Here is a 24,453-nt window from a genome sequence, read left to right on the forward strand (position 1 = left end):
TGTATTAGTATAACTATGAAATAGAGATTTTTTTTTAAATAGAGATTTTTATACACTAAATAAAAGCCTTTTACTTTATGGTTATGCTTTGCAACATTTAATATATAATAAAAACTAAATTAAACTTAGTAGTAAAAAACAGAGCCAGAATTTTAGAGTTGGAACCCACAGTGATTCACAGATTCAAATGGCCATATTATCAAGTCCTTTGCTGCTCAAAGTGGGGTCCGCAGATCAGCAAGATTGGCATTACCTGGAAACCTTCATAAATGCATCTTCTAGACCCACTGAATCAGAATCTGCATGTTAACAAGACCTCCAGGTGAGCATCCACACACATCAAATTTTGAGAATCACTGATCTAGCCCACTAGTTCCATACACTTATCCAGTCACGGCAATCAATTGGGAAGCTTTCAGGATTCTTAGATTCTAGTCCCAAAGACTATTTTGTATAGAAGGAGTTGACACATTTTTTTCTGTAAAGGGCCAGCCAGTTAAATACTGTGGGCTTTCCAAACCAAACAATGGCCACAAATCCTTAACTCTTTTATTGTAGCATGAAAGCAGTCACAGATAATATATAAACTAATGAGCATGGTTATGTTCCAATAAACGTTCATCTATGGACACTGAAATTTAAACTTCACATAATTTTCAGGTATAACAAAATATCACAGTTCTTTTGACTTTTATCATTCATTAAAAAATGTAAATACCATTCTAGTTTGTGGGCTGTACAAAAAATAGGCGGTGGATCAGATGTGGATTATAAGCCAGTTTACCAAACCCTAGATCTACAGGCTTAACGTGGAGCCCCAGAACTTTTGTATTTTCCAAAAGCTCTCTAGGTACTACAATACACAAACAGGCTTGGACCTACTCTTCCAGGCTACCCCTGTCAACTGCTGAGGGAAGACAGGTCTAGAATATGATGTGACTGCATTGCAGAGATGAAATTGGAGCTTTTTGGCTCCCACTATAGTAGTTTTTCCCATGATATTATGTGGTTCATCTTTCACAATATTAACATTACACATACTACATTCTAATTTAAAGAACAAAGACTAAAAACTTTAAGAATCAACACATGATGTATTTTGGTAATAAACAAAAAGAAACTTTATATTGACAAGAAGCATAGTACAACTTTTTAAAGACTGTAAATGAAAATTTATTGGGATAAATAAATCACCCCCCTCCAATACTGCTCTTATGTAATCAAGTAAAATAAAGTTTTTATATTAGTAAACAACTTACTTTCCAGTATTTGCACCATCAGCAAAAGGACTCCACTGTAATACAAAGTTTGGGTCTGATGATACTCCCTGTGAAGGTAAAAACTAGAGTTTAAAATGTTACCTTAAAACAGATATTAACTATTTCGCTTAATTAAAAAAAAATGTTCAGTCATGGTTGTTAATCATCTTGGCTTTCAATAAATTTTTTTAATCTCCAGCTAGATTAGCTGGCATTAGACAATTTAGGTCAATGAATCATCAGCTGACTAAAACTTAAGAAATTCCATAAACATACTATAATATAGCTTCAGGTGTGACGAGCCCTCTTTATCAATAAGCTAATATATTCCAAAGTAAAACAAAAAAATCTAATTTTGAATTATTTGCATCACTACTTCATTAGCATGGAGAACTAAACATCATAGTATCATTAATTTATTGATGCTATTCTTTTTTCCCTACTAGTATAGAGACATTGACAGTTTATTAAACAGCAATACACAAGATTGGACAAAAGTAGGTTTATAGTTGTTCATATGGAAAGTAATACAATAATTAACAAAAAACAACACAAGAACAAACTTTCGGACACTTACAACTGTAAACCTACTTTTGCCACACGCTATATATAGTAAGAGGAGCACTGTTTCCAAGGGTTAAGATGAAGAGATCCATTAACAGAAGATTACTCTAGAAACTATACTTTTACTAAAATAATGTAGGTTAAGATAAAGTCTAGGCTGACTCTAATAATATCTTGCTATATCTAGTACTTCTTTCCTTTCAGATAAGGAAAGGGCTAACTAAACAGTAATCACAGAATAAGAGTAACTTAAAAAAGACCTATATTAATAAGTAACTATTAAAAACAGTAAGGCAATGCAACAATGTACTATAAACCTAAAAGAATCAATAAGAAAAAAGATCTTGAGAGCTTAAAGCTGAACATCAAATTCCATATACAGTACTAAGTAACTTCATGTAAGTTCTTCAAGTCTCAGAAGGGACAAAATAAATGATTAAAATAGTAAATTACACATTTTACCTGAGAAAAAATACCCTAGGAAAAAATACCCTAGAAAAGCCTAAATGTAGGGTTTTTCAAATTTGAATGTGTGAAATACATCATCAAAATTGATGCTTAAAAGAGTATATTGCTTTGTTCCTTAGTCAAAGTACAGCTAACTGCAAGTTTTCTCAAATTTTAATAAGAAAAATACTTTAAAGTCATTAACTCCTACCATTTCATCCCGTGCTTCTGTTTCCTTCCTCAGAGGTGGTTCAAACTGTAATTTGTCAACTGCAAAATATATAATAAATATTCACAAACTATCTTATAGGGTTAATTTAAGAAATGTAATGAGAAGCAGGTATATTGGGGTGGGGGAAACATAAGAGAGGAGACAAAAACACAAAATCTCATTTTTTTAATTATAAGAGTACCCCTTACTTTATGCTTACCAAAAGTAAGTAATAATTTATCTTCCTAACAACTCTACTTAATTCTTGGTTCAAGTCAGAAAATTTTTATGTGTAAGGGATTTTTAGAAACTGAAGTAGATGACTTAAAGGATTTTAAAGGATTTAAAAACACCAAGGATTTTCTCTAGACTGCAGACTCTGTGTTGAGACTAATTTAAGCTATAACTTTATGGCAGGGATGCACCCCCCCCCACCAAATTACTTATAATTATCTAAAAATAAGAAATGATGTTTGTCAAATTGTTACAATGCATTCAGGAATCTAATATTATATTTTGCTAAATTTGTATTTTATTTGGCCTAGACTGATTTTACAATTATTACAAATAAAGAATTCTTCTTCTATATGAACTATTCTAAAACAGAGACAAGGATGGCTTATAATCCACTCATAAAGTATATAGAATTTTAAAATTCTAAAATCTGTGACTAAAAAACTAAAAAAAAACTAAAATTAAAATATACTTTCATCAGAGATGCAAAATTCCTAAATACATTAAACAAGTACTTTCAAAAAGGATTCAGTTGTCCTTATCTCTAAAAAACAAGATTTGTAAAGCAATACAAAATATGTACATAATTCATTACATTAAAAAAATTAAGTCAAAATTTACAATAAAAGGCTGGAAGACGCCCTGGCTGGTGTAGCTCAGTGGATTGAGTGCTGGCCTGTGAGCCAAAGGGTTGCGGGTTTGATTTCCGGTCTCACGCACATGCCTGGGTTGTGGGCCAGGTCCCCAGTGAGGGGGTGTGTGAGGAGCAACCACACATTGATGTTTCTCTCCCCCTGTTTTTCCCTTCCTTCCCCTCTCTAAAAATAAATAAAATCTATTTTAAAAAGACCAGAAGACATTCTATTAAATATAATATCTACTTTCAAAAATAACCCAAAATAAAAAGACCCTTGTTCATTAATAGCTTATTTCTTAACATAATTTAAAAACATCTTAATTCAAGAACCACTACTATAATTCACAAAGAAACAATTCATTCATTTGAGATAGAGATAAGCTAAAGGGTTTTTTTGGTCACAACTAGAAATAATAGCAAGCAAGTCTAGAGTTGAATTATAAAAGGTAGAAATATGGAAAAAGAAAATATCATTTTTTTAAAAAAGAAATACATCTGTAGCAAATTTCAAGACAAAAACGTTTCTGGAGTAAATGAGTTTCATAAACTTGAATTAAAGATACAGTAAAATATCAATCGCATCCAAATACCAGTTTCAGTGATTAAAAATGAGAGATTTCATTTATAATAGCAAATACTTAATTGTTTTATTTTAACATGTAATAAAAGTATTCCTTAAAAAAAACCCAAATTCTTTCTGACTAGCCTAATGTTACTGCAGCTATGACTTATGGCACAGAATGCCACAACATCGTTGTTCTGGGATGAACCTGAATTTGTTTTGTTTTAAAGAAAATCCTGACAGTACCTTTGCATGCATCTTTGTCCTATGAAAATAAAAAGGTGAAAGGTTTTCTATTATACATTCTCATTTATCTCCAAAAGATCATGCAGTTTCTAGCCATAATGAAGTTAACAGGAATTGGACTTACCCTTCTGCTATAAACTACATACATATACAACAAATATGTGTGTGTGTGTACAAACTACATGAAGCAATATTTAGAAGCAACGGACAACAGACACCACAAGGTTTGAGAAAAGGAAACTACATGATGGCAAGATCCAGATTCACCCTCACTTTCTGCCTGAGGGGAAGGCATTTTCCAAACTAGGGCACAAGACAGTGGAACCCAAAGAGAGAGTAACAGTCTCACTGGGTGCAGGAAACAAAGACTGGAGATTCGAGCTGCTTAGGCAGAGGTAATTTGATGGGCAGAGTACCAGAAATGAGGAAGCTGCATAAAGAAGAAATATGCCAAGAGGTCTGTTAAGGTTTTAGCTGAACACTAAATTGCCCAAAAGCAAAGCAAAATTATGAAAGGTATGTCAGAAAAGAGCTAACAATGCAGTGAGCTACACGCAGATCCTGGTGATCAAACAAAGGAAAGACATCTCAGTTTCTACCCAGAGGAAAGACTTTGCTAAATACTCCAGTAAAACTTGGTTACAAGCCTTGAAAGGATTAAGTTGATTTACCAAAATAAATGAACTCCTAAATACTCTTTAAAATAAAGAGGACAAAATCTAGGCACTCAATGCTGTATCACAACATCCACGATACAGTAAGAAACAACGAGAGAAGAAAACAGAAACCATAACCAGTTGAAAAATAAATAGAAATAGATCCAGAGATGATACAGATATTAAAGTTAGTATCCAAGGACTTTAAAACAGCCATTATATACTCAAGAACTGAAAAGATAGATACAGTAAGTGAGCAGATGGAAAATTTCAGAAGAAAAATGGAAACTATATATACCGCATTTTGTCATGTATAATGTGGTCCCATGTATAATGCGCACCCACGTTTTTGGCCCAGACTTTCAGAAAAAAAATCTTTTGTTTTAATTAATTAGCTAATTAATTAATCCATTTATATTTAGATATTTCTTTTTTAAACATATTATGGTACAAGATATTTTATGTAACTACAAAATACAAGAACAAATACAAAGTATTTCAGATACTACCCATGTATAATACACATCCTTATTTTTCCCTCAAAAATTTGGGCAAAAAAGTGCACATTATACACAGCAAAATATGATATACCTGTATATTATATGAGGCCTCTCCAGGAAATAGTCCAGCCATTCTTCATATAATAATAACAGTTTGTGCAACATTGACGTAACCTGGCAGCCAAGGAGAGTGGACTGGAATGTCATGAGTGAACAATGACGACTTCACTGTACTAGTCAGTGGAGAAAGTAGACGCCATTGAGTGAACATGTGTAGTGGTGGCCACTGCATTCAAAATGGGCGAGTAGAGCAACAAATCTGCATCAAATTTTGCATTACGCTTGAACATTCCTCCACAGAAGCTCTTTGGATGATTCAGAAGGCTGCAGCTACAGGTAACTGATGACTGGCAGCTTCATCACAACAATGTGCCTGCTTATGCATCATGCCTCGTGCAAAGTTTTTTGGCAAACCATCAAATCACCCAGGTGACTCAGCCCCCCAACAGCCCAGATATGGCACCCTGTGACTTCTGGCTTTTCCCAAAACTAAAATCACCTTTGAAAGGAAAGAGATTTTAGATTGTCAATAAGATTCAGGAAAATACGACAGGGCAGCTGATGGCAATTGGTAGAACTGTGTGAGGTCCCAACGTGCCTACTTTGCAGGTGGCTGAGGCTTCATTGTCCTATGCACATTTCTTGTATCTTGTATCTTCAATAATTGTCTCTATTTTTCACATTACGTGGCTGGATACCTTCTGGACAGACCTTGCACATATACATGTATCTATACACATAAAAGAAGATCTAGATCTGAAAAATTCAGTATCTGAAATAAAATTCACCAATGGACTGAAAGAGGAAACTGAATACCACATAAAAAAGATCAAAGTACTTGATAGTCAGGGCACTAGAAACAAAACTCAAGTAGAGAGAACCAAAAACCACGTGTAAGTATATGAGAGACAGAACGAACAGAGCCTCAGTGACCTGTGAAACATGAAATGGTCTAACATTTAAATGAAGTTCCAAAAGGAGATGAGAAGAGCTGAAGCAGAAAATCTGAAGAAACAGTCACCCCAAGTTTCCCAAATTTAATGAAAAAAACCAATTAATATATCTACGAAGTTCGATGAACCACACATAAAACAAGGAAAACTCGCATCTAGGGACATCACAGTCAAGTCACTAACAAAACAAAGTCCAACGAAAGTTTCATAGTGCAGTACTTATTCAGGATTGTGATGCACCTGAGTATTTTTCTATTTTGTGTCTTTAAAAAAGTCTGATGTATTGAATGTGGGGGGTACTGTGGTAGGTGGAGATGGAAGAGGGTACAGGGGTAATAAATGGTGATGGGACATACGGGTACGTCACACTTCAGATAATTTCTCTTAAAAAAAAGATTTATTTATTTTTACAGAGAGGGGAAGGGAGGGAGGAAGAGGCAGAGTGAAACATCAATATGTGGTTGCCTCTAGTACACCCCCTCCTGGGGAGGTGGCCTGCAACCCAGGCATCTGCCCTGACCGGGAATCGAACCGGCAATGCTTTGGTTTGCAGGACCGCACTCAACCCACTGAGCCACACCAGCCAGGGCCAGATAATTTTTCATAAACAGTTTTTTCTGTTAACAAAGGCCATATTTTTGGTTATCACATGTTTATTTCTAGGATAGATCAAAGTTTTGTTAAAAAGCCTCAACTTTTAACAATGGCAAAGAAAAGTTGTAGTTTGCTTCCTACCTGGGGAAACTCTTAACTTCTCTAGTGACATAAACCCTTCCCTAGAACTGTTACTAAGGAGCTTTGAAAGACAACACATCTTATGCAAAATCTCCATTGCCTCTGTGTTCAGGTAAGGTAAGAGGGGCAAATGGAATTTTCAAATTCAAGTTGGGTGAACTTTCAGAAATTGTTGGACTTCCTTGGCCTAAAGTGTTCATTTTGGCATGAATGACAGTAAGGTCAATTCCCTCAGGAGCTTGTTAACTCCCAATGAACCAAAAACTGGGCATTTTACACATCTGGGAATACTGCCCCCAACTCCAGTTTCTACATATTAGACGAATATAACTGAGACTCGTACAGTACACACAGTTTTAAATTCAAACATGCCCAAGAAGCATTTCCTCTGAAATAACCTTTTCATGATTAAAACTCAAGACTGCCTTCTGGGAAACTGCCCTCTAACCTATTAAACAGAATCTTGTCAGGTACTGTGAACAACACAATACAGTAAAACAGGGTTACGATCCTTGTCGTCCTGTCTCTCAATTATAGAGACACAGGACAATGTTAAATCAATGCAGGTTCTCTCCATAGGACATGTCAAACTTGAGATGACAAAAAATCTTCAGAAACAGATGACTGTAAAGAGAAGAGTTTCCATACAAGTCTGTTGGATCAAGCTGAAGATGACATGAAATGCATTATTTGCCAAGATGCATGACACATGATGACGACAGGAGATACTGTCTGTCATACTTTATGTGCATACCAGTTTTCTAATTTCTTTCCTTTTTCCCCATATTTTTTCTTTTTAGTTCTTAAATATATTTTATTGATTATGCTATTACAGTTGTCCCCTTTCCCCTCAATTCCCTTCCACCCTGACACCGCCCCCACCCGCATTCCCCCCCCCTTTAGTTCATGTCCATGGGTCATGCATATAAGTTCTTTGGCTTCTACATTTCCTATACTATTCTTACTCTCCCCCTGTTCTCTGCTACTTATTCTCTGTACCTCCCCCCCCCCACTCCCATGTTGATAACCCTCCATGTGAGCTCCATTTCTGTGGTTCCATTCCTGTTCTAGTTGTTTGTTTAGTTTGCTTTTGTTTTAGGTGTGGTTGTTAATAACTGTGAGTTTGCTGTCATTCTTACTGTTCATATTTTTTATCTTCTTTTTCTTAGATAAGTCCCTTTAACATTTCATATAATAAGGGCTTGGTGATGATGAACTCCTTTAACTTGATCTTATCTGAGAAGCATTTTATCTTCCCTTCCATTCTAAATGATAGCTTTGCTGGATAGAGCAATCTTGGATGTAGGTCCTTGCCTTTCATGACCTGGAATACTTCTTTCCAGCCCCTTCTTGCCTGTAAGGTCTCTTTGGAGAAATCAGCTGACAGTCTTATGGGAACTCCTTTGTAGGTAACTGTCTCCTTTTCTCTTGCTGCTTCTAAGATTCTCTCCTTCTCTTTCATCTTGGGTAATGTAATTATGATGTGCCTTGGTGTGTTTCTCCTTGGGTCCAGCTTCTTTGGGACTCTCTGAGCTTCCTGGACTTCCTGGAAGTCTATTTCCTTTGCCAGATTGGGGAAGTTCTCCTTCATTATTTGTTCAAATAAGTTTTCAATTTGTTGCTCTTCCTCTTCTCCCCTGGCACCCCTATAATTCGACTATTGGAACATTTCAAGATGTCCCGGAGGTTCCTAAGCCTCTCTTCATTTTCTTGAATTCTCATTTCTTTATTCTTTTCTGGTTGGATGTTTTTCTTCCTTCTGGTCCACACCGTTGATTTGAGTCCCAGTTTCCTTCCCATCACTATTGGTTCCCTGTACATGTTTCTTTATTTCACTTAGCATAGCCTTCATTTTTTCATCTAATCTGCGACCAAATTCAACCAGTTCTGTGAGCATCCTGATTACCAGTGTTTTGAACTGTGTATCTGATAGGCTGGCTATCTCTTCATCACTTAGTTGTATTTTTTCTGGAGCTTTGATCTGTTCTTTCATTTGGGCCATTTTTTTTGGTCTCTGTGCACCTGTTATGTAGTAAGGGGTGGAGCCTTAGGTGTTCACCAGAACGGGGTAACGCTCATAGCTGCAGTGTGACGCTGTATGTGGGTAAGGGGGTCAGAGAGGGAACAATGGCACTTGCTTTGCTCTCTGCTGGATTTCAGTCACTTCCCCCACTACCACAAGCAAACTGGGCCCTTCTGCTGCTGATTCAGGGTGGGTAGGCTTGTGTGCATTCTAGGACCCTGTGGATCTCCCCAACGAACTCTCCTGTGAGGCTGGGAGTTTCTCCTGCTGCTGCTTCAAGCCCCACAGGTGTTTTCAGTCAGAGGTTTGAGGCTTTATTTCCCCGAGTTGAAGCCCTGGGTTGCGCCCTCTCACTCCCCAGTTGTTCCTCTCGGTTTATCTGCACGTGAATGAGGGACCACCTGATCCACCAGCCGCCACCTCACTGGGTCGGCCAGCCGTGGCCATGCAGAGAGTCCTCTCTGCCTGGGTGCCCATTTCTGCCCCTCCTACCGCTCTGGATGAATGTTTCTTCTTTATCTCCTTGGTTGTCACACTTCCATACAGTTCAATTTTCTGTCAGTTTGGTTGTTTTTTGTTTTTAAATTGTTGTTGTCCTTCTTTTGGTTGTGCAAGGAGGCAGTGTGTCTACCTACGCCTCCATCTTGGCTGAAAGTCTATTTTTTTCTTCTTTGCAAGTTGGAAGACTTTGGATTGTTGACAGCCACACTTGTTATCCTTATATGTGATACCTATAGAGTCCCTATACTTAACATTGCTCTTTGCAGCCAGTCAGTGCAATGTATGAGTTCAAAACCTGGCTAAAACTTGTGAGTCAGCGAAAACCATACAGTTAGAGCAAATGTTGGGGTGCACTCTTTATGGATGTCTCTCATCTTCCTTTGGTTTCAATACCTTGTAATCAGTTAGTTTCCTATGTAGTTAGACTCAACCATTAACAAACTTTTCAGATGACAAAACAATTTTTAAAAAATAGGTAATTTAACTAATACACTCATATACAGATCAAACTGAGAAAGTGATCTGCCTTGCCATTCATAAAGCTAGCAGGACAGACACAAATCCAAATGCAAAGTCAGTAAGAATGTTTTTCCGAAGGATATGCTGCATATGTAAAGTATCAATAATGATCCCCTCTCTGAATTACTACTGCTTTATGACTGAGAAATACCATTCTCTGAAATCACAGACTGTAGAAACTTTGCTGTATGAAATCATATTCACTAGAATAACCATTCTGTTTTTGCCTGAAAGATCTAAGTCACTGACAAGAGAGAAGAAGCTTCAATATTCAACCTAGATACAAAGCTTCAAATAAAAGGGTTTCTGAATACAATATTGCAAGTTTCCAAGGAAACAGGTTTCTGGGTCTATTTTTATAGTATAGATTTATTGTTCACCCTTTCATACACATCCCTACTGAGAAAAAGGAAAAAGGACTCATGGACATGGACAACAGTGTGGTGACTGCTGAGGGTGGTGGGGTATAAGGGGACTAAATGGTAATGAGGAAAGAAATACAGTAACGATTAAATCAAAAAATAAAAATAAGTAAGAATAAAACCTAAAAAAAAAGTATGCTACTGGATATTAATGCAACAAAATTTCCAGAAAGTCTTAAAATATATGTGGTAATTTAGTACATAATAAAGGTGGCATATCGAATTGATCTGTGACAATACTAAGTTTTTAATAAATAGCAATGAGACAAATGGGTAGTGACTTGGAAAGAAACTGAAGTTGAATCCATATTTTATACCTTCTACTAAATAAATTAATACTTTTATCAAAGATTTAAATATTAAAAAATGAAACTGTAAAAATACAAGAAGAAACAATAGGAAAATTCTTTTATGAACTTAACATCTAGAAGGCCTTCCTAAACATAACCACAACACCCAAAAATTATACAAGATGGATAAATTAGAGTACATTAATTGAATACTACACAGCTGCATAAAATAAAGAGCGCTTCATAATGGAATATCAACTTTGCTACTTTTCTATCTGGTATTTGAAGCCCAGAGTTCACTTGGGATTATATTAAGAAGATCGCATAACAACATCACCAATTTGGGACTAACTCAGAGATAAAATCTTGAATTACTGGTTTAACTATGAAGAGACATGATTGAAACAATTGATAAGGGAACGACATTCTAACTCTTAGCTGACCTACATTTCCAATGCTGTATCCAGAAAGCTAGAAATATCTGGATTCAAGAAAACTCACACTTAAAATGTTCATCTGCAATAATTCTAAGTAGCCTAGATATTTACATTTAATAAATTATCTTCCTCCATTATAGTTTGTAATTTTTACTTACATTTTATTTTACTGTAAACTAATACTTTAGATGACTTTTGAAACAAGCATGCATTTAAGTCAACATATCCATACTTAAAACTTCTTTGCAAATCTATTCTTCTAAATTACTATAGCTAAAATGACAAATATTGTCAATATAAAACTCTTATCTGTCAATGATTAATTTACTGAATAAAAATCTATTCCCATTTTAAAATATATATTTTAGGAAACACTCATCTTAGTGTTAAACTAACTAAAACCAACCCAAGTGTCCAAAAATAAGGAACTGTTTGACAATAAGATATCAATCAATAAATAGGATGTAACCATCAAACATAATGGTTATAAAGGCCAGGCTAGTATGTGGAAAATATATCTGAGTATTGGTAAGCAAAATTTTATGTACAAATTCAGCCATCTAAAAATATACATGGAAAAGCATGAAAAAATTTCAGCAAAATATTATCTGTGGGTTGGCACTAGGTGATGTGATTATAGGCAGTATTGATTTTCTAGTTTTTTTCCTCCTGCGAATTTTCTGTAACGAACATATATTACCTTTGTAATTAAAAAATAAAAACTATTTTATTGTAAACCAAGGGAATTCCATTATAAACAAGGAAAACAACCCTTATTTTAGAGGTATTCTAATATGTTAAAGTATCCAGACTCAGTTGGCTTGAGATTTTATTATTCCAAAACACCACATGAATAATGAGCTCAACCCTCCAAAACCACCAATGAAAAATGTATACTAAACACATACAATTTATTTCTGAAGCTGTCCGTTCAGCTCTGGCATTCCTGTTTGTAGATCTAATGGTATGACGAATGATCGCATGGGGCTGTGGATATAAACATGATACACACAGTTAAATTTAAAAAAAAAACTTTTCAATTAGTTTACATTCAATATTACTTGTATTAGTTTCAGATGTATATCTTAGTGGTTAGACAATCATATACTTTACAAAGTGGTCCCCTCAATATTTCAAGTACCCACCTGGCACTATACACAGTTATTACAATATGAACGGGGACCAAAAAAACCCCCTGGAATTTATTTATAAAAAATTGTGTATTTATTCATACATGTCTAAAGTTGAGTCCCCTTCCAAGTACTCTCCATTCGATGCAACACACCTATCGAGACTTTTTTCCACTGCTCAAAACAGTTTTTGAGCACACTGATTTTGATGCCTTTTGGGGCTTCTGCCTTTTTTTGTTTCACCTCTCCACATTGGCAAAATGTTTCCCTTTGAGGATGTTTTTCATCCAGGGAATCAAAAAAAAGTCACCTGGGGGTGAGGTCAGGTGAAGGGAGGGTACAGCACAGAGGCGATGCCATTTTTTGTCAAAAACTGCTGGACGCTCAGCGCACTGTGGACAGGTGCACTCGTAAATCACACTTCATGAAATGGGGAAAGAAACTTCAAAAAAAAAAAAAAAACTGACTGAAGCTGAATGCAGCCTCTCACAACAATACCAGCTAGTGCACTGATACAGATGGGTTCCTAGAACATTCACCTGGAGGGGGAAACCTGTACTATAAGAGATCTGTCCTGTAGGAGATAATTCTGGTTTTTCTGGGTCTTCCCTCATATTATTGACTACACATATATTCCCTATGCTGTACTTTACATTCTTGGGACAATTTTGTGACTACCAATTTAAAGTTCTTAATCTCTTCATCTTTAAAAAAATTTGAATGGTAAAGTTAAAAGGTCAAACTTTCTCTTTTTCAATTAAATGTTCACTTACTTATAAACATGACTACTAATTATAAACTGTAGGACAAACATAAAAAAAATACAAGGCACACTAAGGTACTTCAAAAGTTTATTCACTTACTCCATGTCCGTACTATATAAAATATTAAAGAGATTCAAAGACAGAGATCTTCAAAGAGCTTATAGTATGGGAAGACGATACACAAAATACTTGTAAGATTAGAAAATTGTAAGTGCCATTCATTAAGAAAATTACTATTAATGCCCTGAGGAAAGAGAAATGACTTTCACCAGAAGGGGTATAAAAGTTCTTCATGAAAGACTTATAATCTGATCTGGGGCCTTGATGGACAAGCTGGCACTGGATGTGCAGCAATGTGGGAAATGCATTCTGGCCAGCAGAAAGGATATGAACAAAGTGAGCCAACAAGTAAAGGAAACTGTGGAGTGTTAGAGGGATTGGAAATGGTTTTTAACTGGCTACAGTGAAGATTAAGTGAAGAGATGACAAAGCTGGCAAGAGACTGAGGAGTAGGACTCTAAAAGACACTGAGTGTCAGGCCAGGGTTCTTGATTTTATTTTCTTGGCAAACGTATTTTTTGGAGATTTCACAGAGAGGGAGTGGCATCACCAGAGTCATCTTTAGGAGTAATCTGATCAGTGTGTAAGGGGACATGAAAGGAAGAAATACTGGATGCAGGGAGACTGCGTAAGAATATTGCTCACTAAGTAAGTGAGAAGCATACTATTTCCACTCTTTTTTTTATAAGTTCCTGATCCTTTTGAAACTATGTCTTTAGCTCAACCCCTGTCCACTAAATTTCTGGTGACTTCTCATTCACTGATGACTCAGATAGTGGCTTATGTTTTTTCTCTACTTCAAGATCCACCATCATACCAACAGACTTCAAAAGCCCATTGTTCTGGACTTAAGTTTTCTGAACACATCTCTAAAGACCTTCTTCCATACTTCAGTGCACTCTCTCCTCCTTAGATCACACCCTGGGCCCTGTCATCAGCTCTGATATACAAATTCACACTATAGTCCAAACTCCTCATCCTTTTGTTCACTCTTATTTATTCTCATTAAACTTTGTAAACATTCATATTAGAATTTCAAGTTCATTGATCCATTACTTTTTCACTCTCCATTAACATTTCTCCTATCTTCACTTTTCTTCCTATCCACTTTGTATCTGGTAGACCACAATTTCAAGCAGTCCCTTGCCAATATACTAAATTCCCTTTGCTTTACTGTCCTTCATTACACTGGCATGCCAAAATGACAACCCTGGATGAGTTAAAGTAGCTACCTTTGTGTTTACATCTGGGATACCCATGACTGCTGGTGGAAAATTACACAGTAGAACACACTGAAAATTTATCTCACCTGAGGCTTCAGCTTGCCCAAAACACTTCTCTAGTCATTTAAACCATAAATTCACCACAACACCACTTCTCCATGCTCAATAAATGGCACTTTTGTAGTCACCCAACTGACGAGTCAAAATCTGGAATAATCCTTTACTTACTCCCCAACCCTCATGTCTTCATCCTATCACCAAATCTCTCATATGTATCTTGAATTAGTCCGCTTTTCTCTATGTTTACTTTACCACCCTAGTCTAAAACACTACTATTTCTATTCTGGATAACTTCGGCAGACTCTTAACAGGTTTTCTGGAATGGAATCACCATCCTAAAGTCATAAAGATCTTAAAATGGATATTTGATCATGAGATTCCCTCACCCTTTAATGGCTTCTATTGCCCTTAGACTAAAGCCTAAAATTTTCAACATGGTTTGAAACTGGCTACTGTCTAGCTCTGTAACTTAATCTCCCACCACTTCCTTCCTTGTTTTCTGCTCTAACAAGACTAATTTATCTTTAGTTCCTCAAATTCACTGCATTCGCTCTTATCACCAGACTTTCAAACATACTATTATTCCCTCTGCTCAAAACACTTTCACCTGGTCTCTTCCTCTATTTCCAATTTATCCTTCAGGTTTTCAGCATACATATCACTTCTACAGTGAGTCCTTTCTTGTCCCTATATTTTCCAGTCCATAACAGTTATCACAGTTGTAGAGTGCATTTGGGAAGCCAAGCAAAATAGTACAGGGAATACAAGAGAAGTTTTGTTATTTACATACCCAGTGAAAGACTAATTAGGGAGTTAAATAATAGCCAATTATACATTCAAGGTAAAACAATTTTAATAATTTTTGAATTTTTAAGAGATTAAAATATTATGAATTATTACAAGTCTGCAAATGATGTTTTAAGTAAAAACTATCTATGTATGGCTGATTTAGTTAATATTTTCAACTATTCATTTAACCTTCAACAAAATAGTCATAGGGTACCTATGATAAAACTATGCTATATGAAGCAATGACTCATTTTCAATGATTAGTTTTTAAAGACTGTTTAATGACTATTTCTATTAAGTTCATACATAGAAATGATGGTATATTAACTAAGAGAATAGGATCTAGAGTTACTTTGCCTGGATCAAAATCCTGGTTCCACTACTTACTAGCCATATATGATCTTGGCCATATTACTTCTATTCTCTCTTCTTTACTTCCTCATTTGTAAAATGGGAATAGTAATAAAATCTATTGCAAAGGGCTGTTCTGAGTATTAGATGAGTTAATATGGAAAATATTTGGCCTAATACTTGGTATATAATGCCTACCCAACGAGTGTTAGTAGTTATCATGATATTTAAATGGTGTAATTTAAAACTTAAGAAGTTGAAGTAGAAAATTTTCTTCAGTAAATAACAACACATCAAGTTTAGTTCTATAGTCTTGCCAAAAATGAATACAGAGATACAAAAAAGAAATAAAAGAATAAAGATAAATGAAGAGACAGATTCCAAGAAACACAAAAATAAAAAGGAATCAAAGAAGTGGGTAAGACTGGTGAAAAAAATATAATAGGTATATACAGGCATAAAAAGGTACACACCAATGGGCAGGAAGCACCTCATTCCTGATTTACCAGTTATATTATTAAATATGATATATTCAAAGTAATTCAATATTTTCAGTGACAATATTTTCAGAGAAGGAAAGCATACTCATAGTTATAAATAGCCCTACATGTAATTATATAAGAAATAATAGTTCTGAACCAGTCCTGGAAAGGACGAATGTTCTATGGGAACCTCAACTTAATTTTTTTAAATCATTTGTATTCTGTTAATGACCTGTGTAATAAAAAAGCTACAAAAACCTGGAAAGAACTAGGATTAAGAAATGATTAGGTTATGCATATTATACAATTTTAAAAAGAAGTATCAACTGGTAATTATATTCAAGATAAGTGTAGTTTACGTTGCTAATTAATATTTGTAGCTAAATGTTTTAATTAACTTAAAAGAAGAAATTAGAAAAAAAACTGTAAGGCCATGTTAAACATTTATTTTCAAATATTAGATTGCAAATACCTCAAAGTCATCATCGTCTCCTTCGGTGTAATGTGTATGGTTGTCTGGATTGTTCAGTTTGTCCAAAAGTTCAACTGCTAGGGCCCTAGACAGACCTGGCTGCCCTACAAAAGTGTGCTAAATAAAAACAAAACAAACCAACATCATGAGTATGCCTTTGCATCTATGGCTTACAGAAATGTTATTTGTATTTTTCCATTCAGTAAATATCAGAGACAAATATATGGGAGCCTACTAATACAAATAAATTACAGAATATATTAGCAAAAACGATTAATCAGAGAATCTGTAATTATATATTATAAAACTAAAGAACCTATGTGGGGTAAGTTTATAACATGAATATATTAGGTGTAGAATTAAAACCTTGGCTATAATAATGACATTCATTACTCCTATCATTATACTGATAAAATTATGTTTAATGTACAAAGACATACAATGAAAATCAGACATTTAAATAAAGTTTTTTTAGGTTGCTATAATCATTGCTTTTTTGTATTATAAAAGTATTTAGCCAACACATATACACACAGAGCATTCTATAAATTTATAAAAGAAGTCAAGAAAAGCAATTAATTTTAGATGACAGCAACATTTTTAACAGTTTTCTCTAAGGTGGGGTTTGGCAAACTACCTACAGACCATAGGCAAAATCTGGTGCACTGCCTCTTTTTGTAAATAAAATTTGTTTGGGTAGTAACGCCATACCCATGTGTATGTATTGTCTGTGGCTGCTTTTGTGTTTAAAGGGCAAAGCTGAGTAATTGTTACAAAGGCTATAAGGCCCACAAATCCTAAAATATTTACTATCGGGCTCTTTACAGAAAGTTTGCCGACCCCTGCTGTAAGAAATCACTAACATTTTTATATTAAAAAACCTAAATACTTTTGTTCTAGAGATATGCCTAATTAAGGCATAACTATGGAAAATTCCTCTATAATTTCAATGACTTACAGTCAGAAGTCTTTCAGCAGTTGGTCTTTTTTTGGGGTTTTTGGTTAGTGCTATTTTGACAAAATTATGGAATGTTGATGACCTTCAAATAAAAAGAGACATGTACAAAAATAAATATTTCACTAATATTAGTTTTTTGGTGTTTCTAAATAAAGTTAACTTACAAGTAGTTAGAAAGTCTAAAACCCATGAGTTTTTTTCCTTTAGGCCTCTTAGTTCTCTATACACGCCAAAAACTAAATCCAAAGCATAGTGTATTCCTTGAAAACATGTATCAGTTTCATCTATGAAGTAAAATGCAATTAGTTAAGAGAATAGCAATATAAGAGCTCTAAAAAAATACACTAAAAAGTAGAAATGCATAGTTGTATCATTTATAGGATGCATAATCTTGTGTTTCAGGAATTCTACTAAGTAATCAAAATGACCTTTTCTCAATGCCTAATTTATATAGAATGTAAATATTTTGCTATACCAAAAGAGATGAATGGCATGGAGATAGTGTGGAAATGTAAAAGACTATTTAAAGTCCTTAAAGGTCACTGAATTTGTTAGAAACAAGGGCAAGGAAGGAGGAGTGATTTTAGCAACCTGAAGAGTTTTCCTGCCCTCTGAATTAATAAAGTGGGGAAAATAAAAAGACGTAACTCAAAGGAATCATGTTTGGATTATTAGTTAAAAGCCATAATTCCAATGGAAGAGGGACTAAGAACCAAGGAGAATAACCTTAGTCATTAGCAATGACAGCAAACACACAGCAGTTCTCTTCAGAGAAATCACATCACTGCATTACATTTTGTGACTTGTGGAGAAGACAACAGGGAGTCATAAAGGGCCTGAGATTGGCAAAGGTACTCCAACGGTATGACTTCTCTGGATTCTGATTGTGAATTCAGTGGTTACAGCTAATAGTCACTCACTCCTGAATGAATAGTCAGTCATTCCTGCCAAAAAGCCCTCCAGTATCAGTTGCTTAAAAACTTGGGTAACAAGGAATAGGAAGAAGCCCATGTCAATACAAAAGAATACAGCTAGCAGAATATAAACTCCTTTATTTCCACCGTGTGATTTGCCTTTCATGCCTAGCATCATCCCCAGAATGGCCTGGCTCCTAAGTAATACTATGCACAGGAGGGGACTAAATGGCAATGGAAAAAAAATACAATAAAGATTAAATTTTAAAAAATTAAACAGTAGTTTAGAACCTGTTTTGGGACCAGGCCTCTTAGAATCTTAAATAAAATATGAACTATCTCACTAGAAGAATGAATATAAATATGTACAGAATATTGGGGGCCCATCAACCCTCAAAGAGATCCATGTAATCTAGATGAAAAATTACTGAATTTAAAAACTTGGAAACTTATTTGCAGTTTTTTAAAAAACTGAATGTGTGGTAAGACATTACCAGAAAAACAATATTCAATTTTTATCATTCTATTGAAAACATCTGTATGAACCAAAACAATATTCAAACTGCTTTACTTTGTACTAGAAAGAAGAGATTAGAATAAACATTAAGTAATAACCTTTTTAAATATTAGGGAAGGAAGGTAGATTAATTTTAAGTGTCATGGTATCTGGGAAGCCTTTTCATATCATCTTCCATAACAGTCACCATGTAATTAATTAAAGTAAAGTACAGGCTAAAAATATGAAATCTCCAAAATCTTAATGTTTTTATTTCAAATCCTTTCCTTACCACACCTTTTACCCAAGCTGGCAGACATAAGAATATGATCAGAGTTTTTTAGGAGAGTAATGCATTATAAAGGAACACTGACCAGGAAAACCTAGATCCTTGCCATAGCTGTGCAAGTAAATTAATGTGTAACTTCAGGTGAAGCCGTGGTTTAAAGGTTCTGGGCTTCGGTTTCATCTTCTATAAAATAAGAGAACTGAACCTGTGTCCCTTTCCAACTGTAAAACTGTACAAATCCACATATTATTATTTAACTTACCATTTTGTTTTGTCCTTTAGTTTCGGGGGCTGAAAATTACTTTTTGACATTAAGAAGAGGGCCCTGAAATAAAAACTTCAGTTAAAGAGCAATACCAAAATACTTTTATTACTACATCTAACAGTCAGAATGAATATTCTGAAATAAACTTATATAAGATTACTACATATATAGGCAATGATGAAAACTGGTATGAAATACGGAAATTAATTTTTTTTTATATATTGGAAAGCCTATGGAAAATTTCTCCTGGCTAGAGAAAGGATCTTTGCATCTCAAACAAGCTCTAATTCACACAGCAAAGCTACCAAACATTAGAGAAGGGTTTTGTTACTATACTGTTATATACATAACTAGTATTATATCTTAAGTAAAAATCTATATAGTTGTCTATCATTCTGTATGTAGGTTGTACGTTAAACTGAAGATTTGCCTCTACAATTATTCTGGGCGCATAGGAAAATCATATTCCCTTCGTAGTCTGTTTTTCTTTTTGGACAATAATTTTCCACATGCTCTCATGAATAATACAGAAGTCAACCTACAAGAGGACTTTCTTTCTCTAGGAGTCTATCTTTAATCCATATTCTATGGACTATAGGGGCAGAAGAATGGAGGGTTTAAGAAGGAAGTTCTAAAATATCCTATTTCACTATTTCCCACAGCACCCCTTTCAAGGTTGCTAAGCAAACTCCTTAGGGTTTTTTTTTTTTTAATACTGAAGATATTTTCTCCTTTTAAAAATTAAATGACTCATATATGCAAAGGAAAATTCAAAAAGAAATAAAGGTTTATATTCCTACAACCCTAAAACATTATTTCAAATTTTCTGGTCTTACTTTTTAGTCTGTATCTTAATAAATAACCAATTACTACATCATTGTAGTAGGTAGTATTATGTTCTGCCTTTTTTAAACTAATAATCAATTTTCCATGTCACTCTAGTTTATATACATGTACAACAGTTGTCCTTAACTGCTAAATAATTTGCTTAACAATTCACCAACTATTAGACATTTAGATTTTTCCCTGTTATCCTGAAATGGATAATTCTTAAGTTTTTTCTTGAATTATTTCCTAAGTATAATTTTCCAAGTAGTGAAATCACCGAAACATTTGGATGGCCGATAACAAATAATGTATAAATTGTTTTCCTAAGAGTCTACACTTATTGGCACTCCACCTAAATGTGGATATCTCTTAACTTGCATAACTTTAGTTACTTGTGAGGTCAAATAGTGTTCCATGTTATTTAGTATCTGATACTTGCTCATAAACAACCTATATTTTCCCTATAAAGTCTCTGAATGAGTTCCTTATGCAATATATACCATTCTGTCTATCATATTAGAAGAACAAGTTCCCCATTCTATTGATTTTCTTTTTAACTTTAAATTTAAAAGTTTAAATTTTAGCCCAATTTATCTTTTCCTTCAAAATATTAAAAACCCTGTAGAAGTCTCTCAATTTTTTTCCTCAGAGGTAATTTATCCTAAAATGCAAATGATAATTACACGAAGCATAACTACCTCTTTATCCCTTGAGGTTAAAAAAAAAAAAAAAAAAAAAAGTAAAAGAAGTGGAAAAAAACCCCACCATGATGAAAGAATAAATAATCTAATCTGTATTCTATCATTTGTTTATAATTCTACTTAAAACCAAAAAAAAGAAACAAGTTTAATTGATGGAAGAATCAAAGTAAAGATTTAAAAAGACTTCAGACAGTATAGAGTATTCCCTCCCTATTGTTTTAGAATAGCAATACAAGGGGGGGGGGGTTGGGTGAGATTATCCTTAAGTCAAGTCCCTTTACTATTTTACCATACTTGATAATGAGCTTGGAATACTTAAGTGTTCAGTATCTCACTCTCCAATAAGACCTATTAATAATTGCATAATTGTAAACAGTGAGAACACCTCATTGGATGAAGATCAAACATAGGTGGTTGAAGTTCTCCAAGTTCAATTGCTGTTATTCCTACTGCCCAGATATCACAGAGTTGGTTGTAGCCACCATTTTTTTCTACTGCTGCAACTTCTGGGGCCATCCTAGAAGGAATCAGTGAATATATCATTTTTACTTTTTAGAAATGATATAAAATCTGCTACTTTTGTTATATTTACTAGACTTCTTGGAGGAAAAGCAGCTAAGTGGCATTTGCTGAGAAAGAAGAAACTTTACTAGAAAAGACTTATGAAGACCTCATACATACAGACACACACACTCTTTACATTTATTTAAAAATCTTAAACCTTCTCTTCTGAATACTGGTGCTCTGAGGAAAAATCAAACTGTCTTATTTAGTTTCTGTTATAAGAATCTTGTTATATAATATGTGACAAGAACACCTAAGTCCCCATGGAGGTCAGAGATGTGACCAGAGAGTCCACGATGGGTGAAGTAAAGCAGAGTGTGTGCCACTCTTCAGACAGAATAGAGCTTAAGATAAACACAGAAGACATATATACTAGGGAGCTAATAACTAGTATCTAGAATAGCAAGGGAACAAAAAAGTGGTAATTTTGATTAAGAAGAGTGTTCACAGGGGAGGACAGTCTGAGGAGGGAAAGACACCGAGGAGGGAAGAGGCTGAGGAGGAAAATAGGCATGTGATGAATAGAATTTTGTAGGTAGTGTAACTCCCCTGTTTTCTTTTAACTTTATTTAAATGATATTTATTGGGGCTTTTCTTCTATTGTTAAAAGTGTTATGTGTTGCCCTGGCTGGTGTGGCTCCATGGATTGAGCGCTGGCCTGCGAACTGAAAGGTTGCTGGTTCAATTCCCAGTCAAGGCACATGCCTGGGTTTCAGGCAAGGTCCCCAGTCACAGGCATGTGAGAGGTGACCTATTGATGTTTCTCTCCCTCTCTTTCTCCATCCCTTCCCCTATCTCTAAAAATAAATATGTATATTTTAAAAGTGGTACCTGTTGACTGAAGAGAATTTGGAATATACGAAAAAATATGGAAGACAACAAGTTAAAAGATTATCCCACTCAAAGAGAACCACTGTTTCACATATTTTCACCCATAAATTTAAAACACATACATGTCTTCTATAAAAATATTATATTGCATATGCTATTTTTAATCCTACTTCTTTTATTATCATTATGTAATAAACCTATCCACTGACCATTCATGTTTTACAACAGGATTTTTAAGACCAGCAATTTATTTCATTGATTTGAACGAATGTACATAATTTCTTTAACTAATTTTCCATATGTATATACTCCCTCTATTTTTCATAATTAATTTGATAAAACTTGTAACATATAAATCTGTATGTCTCTTTGATAAATTAATACAAGCAGAACTGAGATTAGAACATAAACATTACTTAAGGTTTTTGAAAAACATTATTGCCAAATTATCTTTCAAAACTGTTCTACCAATTTCCACTTTCATTGTCAAATATTTAGTGATAGTAACAGGTATTATCCAGGATTCCAAATATTTTTTGGGATAACAGAATGTTACTGTTTATTGAATTTGCATCACTGGGGGAAACAGTTTTCATATTTTATGATAACTTATATGCCTTATTTTAGTAACTGTTTCTAAGGAACATTCTTTTTATTGATTTAAAGATTAAGACCTAGATTGTCATAGTTTAGCCACTACTTCCTGGTTTGTAACCTGCCTTTCCCTTTTAAGCTGGTGGACATATCATAGTTTAAATTTTCTATAGTTGAATCTACCAAATTTTCCCTTATACCTTTTATGCTCTTATTCCAAAAAAGATTTACTCAACTTTTAAAGCAGATAGTCACTGATATTTCTTTCGGTTTTACTTTTATAATTGACTATTTCCATATACAACTTATTTTGATATTAGTATGAGGTATGGAGTTACTTAAATTTCTTTCCAAATAATAAGAAATCCAACCTTTCATCAAACTTTAAATGAGACCATTTATAATATTCACTAAATGACTTTACATACTGAAATTTACTACTAGGCTTTCTATTATATTTCAATTATCTGTCTTCATTAATAAGAGTAGGTTTTAGGAAGATTATTTTGTCAGTAATTGGAAGGATGCATTAAGAGGAGGGTGGCTGGGGAAGACGCATGGTAGAGTAGGACGCATGAGTTTTAACAAACAGCAAAGTTCTAGATTAAAATAGAAGCAATACCAAAAGAAAGGGTAATTAAATGACAAGAGACTATGTAATATGAGTCTTTCTTTTGAAAATCTCATACCAATGAGAGCTCTCAACACAAGATTCCTGAGATGATAGGAATTGTTAGCACTTTAACACAGATAATGCTGGACAATAAAAGTAAGTATCACAGTTTCCCAACCCAATTAGAACTATGATGGCATCAAGGCACATGCAAGCCTTCAAATTCGTAAAGAAATGAAAATGCACAAAATTCAATCATAATTATGTCTTACCAATAAGGGGTGCCAATGAAAGATTTTCTCTTTGCAATAGTAGCTGTTATTTTTGCAGCTACACCAAAGTCAGCTGGTGGGGAAAAAATAGAACAAAAAATTTTAGTTCTTTTCAGTAAAAGCACTCACATTTCTAAGCATCACCCTTAGGTATGGCGTTACTAATAATTCAGACAGTTAATACTAGGGAAGTGTAAAAAATTGAATATCTAAATCCCTACTTGCCTGGCTTATAACACACTCAATACAAGAAAATAATACTAGCACTTTACTAGAGTAAAAATATACTATATTAAGAACAAAATTAGTAAAAATATTTCATTACAAGCACATTAAAGTTAATTTGGAAAAAAAGCAAAAAAAAAAAAAAAAAGCCCCACCCACCTGAATTCCTTTTATTCTAATACAACCAGGTTAGTATATACTTTGGTGCTATTATAAAAAAGTTGTTTGTTTCTTTTGAGTGCATCCTGGTGGGAAGGAGGGAGGTAGGCTTCGGCTCAGCAAAAAGTTCTTTTTTCTATGTATAAACTTTTTATTG

The 24,453-nt window shown here is 34.4% G+C and overlaps 1 protein-coding gene across 2 annotated transcripts in view; it reads right to left on the reverse strand.

Annotated features, from left to right (window-relative positions):
• MAP4K5 (mitogen-activated protein kinase kinase kinase kinase 5) overlaps positions 1-24,453 on the reverse strand; it is a 91,291-nt gene that overhangs the window by 29,006 nt on the left and 37,832 nt on the right. For both annotated transcript variants that reach the window (XM_053927580.2, XM_053927579.2), the window contains exons 9-16: positions 23,913-23,985; positions 21,424-21,555; positions 19,507-19,569; positions 17,546-17,627; positions 16,588-16,704; positions 12,165-12,243; positions 2,482-2,540; positions 1,260-1,327 (exon numbers count right to left, since the gene is read on the reverse strand). In XM_053927580.2, the coding sequence (XP_053783555.1) occupies positions 1,260-1,327; positions 2,482-2,540; positions 12,165-12,243; positions 16,588-16,704; positions 17,546-17,627; positions 19,507-19,569; positions 21,424-21,555; positions 23,913-23,985 (673 nt within the window). The remainder of the gene's footprint in view (positions 1-1,259; positions 1,328-2,481; positions 2,541-12,164; positions 12,244-16,587; positions 16,705-17,545; positions 17,628-19,506; positions 19,570-21,423; positions 21,556-23,912; positions 23,986-24,453) is intronic.

The sequence above is a fragment of the Desmodus rotundus genome, chromosome 7, assembly GCF_022682495.2.
Source record: "Desmodus rotundus isolate HL8 chromosome 7, HLdesRot8A.1, whole genome shotgun sequence".
Taxonomy (NCBI): Eukaryota; Metazoa; Chordata; class Mammalia; order Chiroptera; family Phyllostomidae; genus Desmodus; species Desmodus rotundus.